The 7,962-nt window shown below is 32.3% G+C and overlaps 1 protein-coding gene across 1 annotated transcript; it reads left to right on the top strand.

Moving 5' to 3' along the window:
* Positions 1–272: 272 nt before the first annotated feature.
* LOC143048314 (lactadherin-like) lies at positions 273–4,750 on the top strand. Its single transcript, XM_076221936.1, has 9 exons — positions 273–427; positions 1,134–1,200; positions 1,528–1,617; positions 2,257–2,358; positions 2,680–2,869; positions 3,388–3,501; positions 3,722–3,879; positions 4,043–4,183; positions 4,557–4,750. The coding sequence occupies exons 1-9, from the start codon at positions 372–374 to the stop codon at positions 4,704–4,706; spliced, it is 1,068 nt and encodes a 355-aa protein (XP_076078051.1). The 5' UTR covers positions 273–371; the 3' UTR covers positions 4,707–4,750.
* Positions 4,751–7,962: the final 3,212 nt, after the last annotated feature.

The raw sequence follows: 7,962 nt of genomic DNA, 5'->3' as shown, positions 1-7,962 counted from the left end.
TTCGGCTTCCTCCAGAAATAAAAAGTGCCCGACTCGATATAGCTGACAAAGAAATGACTTTTAACAATCAGTAAATCAATCTATAAAATTTGGGTCACCTGTCATAATCTTATAATGTAATTTTGATGCCTTTTATTATTGGGTTAATATTTTATTTGTGCTCACTATATGAGTCTTATTTGGTTGCTGCTAAAGTATTATTCACATCTTATCTAGGTTATTTCTGACTGGTCGTATTGAAACATTGGCTATATTTTTAGCTCAGTTGCGTTATCGTAATATACCATAGTTTAGTTTCCCAGATAACAACAGTTTATGAATTACTGATATCTAAACGTTAGTTAAACATATATTGCCAAAATCACAAAAAAATGGCTACCACCAGCGTTTTAATATTATCTGCATGCTTCTTGACAATTTCTGCCAGGTAAGAACTTTTAAATAATATTACAATATTTAATAAAAACATTCACAAGGCACACATAACATACAGAAGCTTTTATATATACATTGATTGACAACTCGACAATATCAAAATAAAAAAAAATTGAATTAAATAATTTGTTTTAATTTGAATATAGATTTCTCATATTTGTCTTTAGTGAATGTGAATAAAACGATTTATAGAGCGCACAAAATGGATTAGTGTGTGCGTTTTTTTTTTAATAATTAGTTTCAATTGACTTTTTATTGTCAAATCTCTCTCAACAATGCTTACCCATCTGGAACATCTAAGATTGTAACTGGGGTTCTTGCTCATTATTTTGGTTCGCTATGCTGTGTTTTGTGTACTGTCACTACTGTGTACTGTTGTTTGATTTGTTTTTTTGTACTTTTGGTTTTTTTTGCCATTGCGTTGGGTTTTTTCGACTCTTCTTGGGTTTTTGTTGAGCATGTACTAACTTTATGTCATGGATAAATAGCCCATATCATTTGTTTTTCTATTATGAGTTCGAATATCCCTTTGGTATCATTGGACTCTCTTTTTCTGTTATTTTTTTATTTAATGTTTATTCATTCATACCATGCACTATTTTCAATTTTACATTTTCAATATTTGTATTTGTGTATTTGTCATTAGTTTTATCTTCAAAAACTGAGTATAAAATTCTGTTTACCCTTTTTATTTTCAGTTTCTTTGACATACAGTATCCTAATGTGTACATTACAGCCGAAAAGGGAGGTAATCTTACAATACAGGTAACTATGTTACAAAATATCAAACATATTCAATAAAAGTTAAGTAAATGCTTATCTTATATTACCAAAAAAGATGCCGAACATGTCTGAGCAACGTTTGATAGTTTTTTCATATTGTCATATTGAAAAGGGAAATTATTGATGGTTATTTATAAAGAATTATGAGCATACGTAAATACAAAAAAATGTAATAAGAGGACGATGCTAATCTGTATATGTTTCAGTTGGAAAAGACCTAAAGTTATGACCAAAGAGTGATGAAAATATGCTATTGTTATGACGTATTATTCGCGTACATGTGCACTCCAATCTTTTCTTATTTTAAAGGCAGGACCACAGCAAGGTAACATCTTTATGAAGCCAAATGGAAATGGCACTGTTTACATAGGACATACAGATATGCTTAAATTATTTGAGGTATAATAGTAATTTTAGAAACTATAAGAGAAAAGCGTATGCTGCACATTATCTGGCTGAACACTCATACATGTTGTTTTTCTTTTTTTTTTTCTATTCTTCCAATAAGAAGCACATTTCACTTAGTATTACAGAAAAGTGGACCGAATTGATCAAACCAACATTAACACCTAACAATTTGTTACAACAAGCCATATATTATATCATGTCTGCGAATCATGAAAAACTGATTTACATTTTTATAAAGAATTGTACAAAAAAGTAAAATCACAAAAATACTGAACACCGAGGAAAATTAAAAACAGGAAGTCTGGTCCCTTTGGCCTTTGGTTTAGGAGTCTTATTGCTTCGTTTATCATGTGTACCTAGTTTAGACCAAAGCTTAGCCGTAGGTTATTTAAACGTTTTAAAGTTAAGTGAGGGTAGGGCCACAATACATCGATTGTGGAACTCATTTGCTAGTGTTCTGTGAATTTACCAAAACTACAATTTGATCCTACGAATGGACAACATACGTTACGTAATGTCATGTTAAAATGATATTTTTAACAATGACATGAATATTTTAAAACATATTGCAATACTTGTATCTTTTCTCATAAGAATAGTTAACAAACTTACTATATATTGTTTTTGCAGATAGTTAACAGTTTACCTCCAACATGGAAGGTTAATTCAGCACATGGCAGTCTTGGAGTATTTGCCGGAGGACAGTCGGTCAACTTATTGTTGGAAGCAATTGTGAGCATTGAGCATTTCATTCTATGGAGCATTTTATTAGAGTGAATATCATGGATAAAAAAATTGTTTTATGAATATTACTTGCATTCAGTTATAAAATTTCATTTAAACGTTAAAATATCTTTATCATAAAATTTGGCAAACATTCGTTTACGGAGGGGCCAAAAGAACTGAAAAACAGGAAAACAGTCTAACATTTGAAAATGAAGTACTAACCATATTAATTGCCTTAACACATTTTAATTTCAATGTTCGAGTTCAAGTGATATTTTACTATTTGGTCGCCTTATTACTATGTTTATCAGTTCAATATCTTTGCAGGATCCCGAAGGGGGTAAAATGAGATTTGAGAAAGTATCAGGAGCTTTCCCTCCAGGTGTACACCTTGACAAGACTACAGGTCGACTAACCGGAAATGCACCGGACGTAGACGCTACTTATGAGTTTGGAATTCGTGTTACTGACGCTCATGGCAAATACGCTGATCAGATCTTTTCAATCGACACAAGAGGTATACTGTTTTGATCATACGCGGGAAAATGCAATTGTTTGTCCGTTCTGTGTAGAATATTTTTTTATTTGCTTACGTTGTAATAGTTTTGGCTTTTTTAACTCGATATTCCCTACAGAATATGCAAAATGATGTCATAATCTTGTTTACTGATAAGATTGTAGAAGAACATTTTAAACATAACTTTTCTCTAAGTTCATATTGTGCAATGTAGTGATGCGTCATTTTTGTTTTCGCGATATTTCAATATAAAAAATACATTTTTTGACAAAGGGCATGTCGTTTAAAGACCCATTTTAGATTTTCTTTGTTGTTAGTTACTTGATTACGTGTAATTGTTATACTTTTTGATGAAGTTATGATATGGGCTGTTAAAGGAAATTACTCTTATGAACGCATTTAGAGTTTCTTTGAATTGCAAATTAAATAATATGCGCCGTGAATGGGGTTCTACAAGTGTTCAACCCAATTCCGTATGATGCAAATAAGAGAGTCTATTAATCTTGTTATATTTTCAGAGAAGAACCAGTGCAATAGTAATCCCTGTCAACACAATGGTAAATGTGAGGATGCTATAGATGATTACAAGTGTAACTGTACAAATCCTTATGGTGGCTCATCATGTCAGTTTGGTACGTTTTATTTTAATATATATGTATTAGGGGTCTTAAGGAAATCAACTGTGAAAACTTTCAAATGTATGATCAGGATCCATGTTTGATTAATCGCACATCTAACTATATTAAAACTTAATAGTTACAAACAGGGTTTCTACTAAAACTCTTCAAAAGTTGTTCGTTAATCAAATTTCCCAGCAAAAACAAAAAAATGACATCAATATTTTCTGTACAGATTGTAGAAGTAAAGCTGTCGGTGTAGATAACGGCGTTAAGACCATACCAGATGCACAACTGTCATCCCATTACGCCTCAGGAGACCATCCTGCTTCCGATGGAAGACTAAACAACCCACGTGGCTGGTCTGGTACCAATACAGGCTCTTGGTTGCAGGCTAGTATAACTTATTCATTAAATATTTTAAAGATCTTACATGAACATGTAGAAAATAGTAGATTCTCGAAAATGATTTTTTTGCACATTCATTTGATATTAGTGATAAGTTATTTCTTCATAACACATGTCATTATAGAATTAAAACAATTTTGAATTTCAGGTTGACATAGGTCATCCTACATCTGTTTATGCAGTAGCAACCCAAGGTCAGTCATCTTCTAGCTACATCAAGACATTCAGGGTACAGTACAGTGTTGATGGAAATACCTTTACCAATGTTGTCAATGGAACATCTACAATGGTAAACATACTGCTTCTGTTATTACCCATAATACATCTACATTTCTTTCCAAGTTAATGCATGTACGGCCGACCTGATAGTTTCAATGTTTTGAAAAAAGCCAATTGTTTTTCGTTATTTGTACTACGAAACACTTTCTTGTTGGATCTTTAATAAGTGTTTTGTTTGGTATAAATGGTCGTTCCCTAAATTAAAATACAATCAGATTTTACACATACTGAAAATTTAAAATGAAATTACTGTCCTTGTTCTGTTATAAAATTTATATAACTCTGTAAGAGGATGGATTATTTCTAAATGACTATCAACAGCTTACATCAGTTAAATATTTGTTTGTAATAATTTACAATTTGTAGTATTTTCGTTTTTACAGGAATTTACTGGCAGTAGCAGTGTAAACAGCGTAGTAAAACATCCATTTCCCCAGCCAGTTACCGCCAGATATATCCGGTTCATACCAAGAACATATCAAAGCAAACCAGGAATGCGAGTGGAAGTGTACGGATGTGAAATTGTCAATTAACAGTTTATGTTAAATTTGTTGAATAAATGAAATATTAACCTTTAGTTGTCACATCTTACGCATAGTTTATTCCTGAAACTGATGGCATGAGTGAACAATTTGAAGAAAGAAAAAACCTATGTACGATAATAAGACCAAACCAGGATTCCCCCCTCGTAAGAATTTCATTGCATTATGAAATGCATTTAAAAGAGAAAACAAGGAGTATGAACTTTTACATTAGAAATTGAATTCATTGTTGGCAGTGTGAAGTTTTTACACTAAATTCATTCTTAAAAGATAATTTTTCGTATCAATTCTGTAAGATAAAATATGTAAAAAATAAGAAGAAAAGTAATTTCTTCTCGATGCATAAATTAATATAAAAAGAAGAATGAGTATAATTGACAACGAGACATCAGTCCATCAAAGACAAAACGACGTAAAAGTTAGCAGCTATAGCTCATAGCGATTTTCAGAACCCATACCACAAATAAAACAAGCTATGGAATACACCGAAATGACAAACGTAAAGCAATTCTAACGAGAAATTAAACCGCCTGATTTATATACAAAACATACAAAAAACAAGAATGATATACAGCAAAAAACTGCAATCACCGTAAAACAGGCTCCTGACTTGGGACAGGCAAACTTCGAATATGGCGCGGTTAAACATACTTTCGGCGAAAAAAACTCTCCTTACTAGGAACATCGTTGTTATGTAACAGCACAACACAAGAACCAGCTATCAAATCAGTCGAACTCATAAGAAATTTACAATGCAAAACAAAAAAGAGGAAAAAAACTTAAAACAACTAACCAAAATACAAAAGGCACTAAGTACAGATCTGAGAGTACTCGCAGTTACTGAAAGCTAATTCAAAGTCAACAACAACTAACACAAATGTGTGTATCTAAGACAAATAGGCGAATGATAAAAAATGATGGACATGTCAGAGGGGACGAAAGTTTTATTGTGGTAGAATGATCTTACCATTTTGTATTGTCATGGGCGAGTAATTATAAGTGTGTACCAAAGGGATATCAAAACTCATAAGTTGAAAACAAAATGACAATGACATGGCAAACAATGAAAAACGCCGACACAAAACACAGCCGAATTACTGAACAACATGAACTTAAAAAAATCTGGGGTAGAAATCAACCTGTGAACACAAAACACATCAGAGAAAACTAACGACTAAGCAACACAAACACCACCAAAAACCGGGGGCGATCTCAGATGCTCCGGTAGGGTAAGCAGATTCTCTCGACACCCATCGTGTTCCTCATGTTAGTACAAACCCGGTAACGATTCTATTTCGGTTGGTCACATTTGTGAGAAGAGAACAGGATTGTAGTTACAACATTGGGAACATGTTTGCTATCATCTGTGAAACGGATATTACATAACGATAAACCAACTCGTGATGGCTTCCGTAAAATTTACAAAAGGGTTGATTTCAACGTCACTATTAGAACTCCTGGTTAAAAAGCTTCCCTGTTAGCAGCAACCCTCTATCAATGGAATCTTGATAGGATATACAAGCCCAAGACTACTGTATCAATTTAAAGATTATATATACTCCGTATGTTGGCGCTGCTGGAATGTTGCTACATAGAAATGGAAAGTTCACAATTAGAAAGCTGAAATCAATTACTAGAGATGAGTGTACAAGGTGCCACTATGAGCATAAATACGCTGATATTGAAGAGGATTTAATAATACGATGTCATTGTGATGGATGTATACACTGGTATTAAACGGATAACTGTAACTGGGGTGACGACTATCCCAATATGGCGACGGCAGATATTGGTAAAATCTTTACGGTCATTTTTCTCAAATGTAGCATGTTTTTGTCAATAGTTACTCAGCTTCAAGGTGTTTCTATACCATTACATCATATTTGAATCGTAACGGTGCACTGGAATTGTCCAATCGCTTTGAAAATTGCCGTTGAAAAATTCGGAATGATAATCGTAATTCTATGGCATTTTTCTTGTTTGATAATCGTAATTTCTTTATCGGATAATAGCTGAAAAATAATAAATGTGTCTTTCAGCATTTCAATGAAATTTGGTATGTGTAAAATGCAAATGTCCATTTAAACTGTCGATGACATTAACGCAAAATAAAAATAAATGAAGAAACTTACAGGTTAAGATCTAGGACAAAGGAGTAGGTCCGGTAAGTGTCGATTTTGGCCTCAAATTTCAGGTTCATCTGACGAAAGATTTTGGACTCTTTATAAACACTTAAGTGTCTATTTCATTTGATTCAATTAGTTTATGTTAAAAATTTTAACTGATTTAGTCATTAAAAACTCTCCGATTCAAGTTCAAATATGAAAAATCTATCAAATATGCCAAAAGATGTCACTTTTCAGATGTTTTTTGTTAAAAATGAAAGTGGCCGCATCTGTGTTCATCCTCAACCTTTATATATGATATGTATTATCATCAAATACAACTTATATATCAATATTAAGAATGAACACAAATGCGGCCACTTTCATTTTAGACGGAAACCGTCTAAAATTTAACTAAATTGCTAAAATTGTGAAGATTTCATTAATCTAGCATGACTTAATGATGCTAGTACCCGATATATGTGCATTAACACAGCCAGAAACATATAATACATGTATTATTTGTCTCTGACACAGCCCATATTTAAGTAGCAGAAGCATTCTTCTCTCCAATAAATAACTAAAAGTTTACATTTCAATAATTTTGTAAAACTGTTATATTTTGGGATCAAAAAGGGGTCTTACTGGACCTATTCCACTTTTGGGAGAAAAAAGAGGGGTTATGCAATATCCCATAACCCAAAAGTGCAATCCTTTCATTGTCCAAAATGAAAGTCCCGTATACAATGTACCTCATTTTAATATGCCATATGTTTTGCTCTCAATATCACGTTTATACTAAAATTCTGTGCGATATGAACAAAAGTTTCAATCAATAACGTTATAACTGCATTATCGGATTTAACAGTTGATACTTGTATCGGTGGTTCATATTGCTCTTTTCCTTATATTTCTATAAAAATGCATATAGTTCAATTTTTGAGTGAAATGTATAATTCCAGTCAAAATAGCCGTTCTTATTTTTTCCCCTGGATTCACTTTTTTTTCTGTTTTAAACTGATATTATATATGATTTTAAAAATTAAATTCAAATGTTTCTGTAAACAGTGTAGATGGTAAAGGATCTAGAATAGTTACTAGTTTTTAGTTACTATTGTTAATTGTTACTTTTGTTTATTGTA

Source organism: Mytilus galloprovincialis, chromosome 10 (genome assembly GCF_965363235.1).
Source record: "Mytilus galloprovincialis chromosome 10, xbMytGall1.hap1.1, whole genome shotgun sequence".
Lineage (NCBI taxonomy): Eukaryota > Metazoa > Mollusca > Bivalvia > Mytilida > Mytilidae > Mytilus > Mytilus galloprovincialis.
Note: the sequence above shows the minus strand (reverse complement) of the source record. Positions and strands in the feature narration are given on the sequence as shown.

Coding starts and splice junctions, on each gene's coding strand:
- LOC143048314 (XM_076221936.1), top strand. CDS start 372: ATGGCTACCACCAGCGTTTTAATATTATCTGCATGCTTCTTGACAATT. Junction 2,870..3,387: donor CTTTTCAATCGACACAAGAG/GTATACTGTTTT, acceptor TTATATTTTCAG/AGAAGAACCAGTGCAATAGT. Junction 4,184..4,556: donor TCAATGGAACATCTACAATG/GTAAACATACTG, acceptor TCGTTTTTACAG/GAATTTACTGGCAGTAGCAG.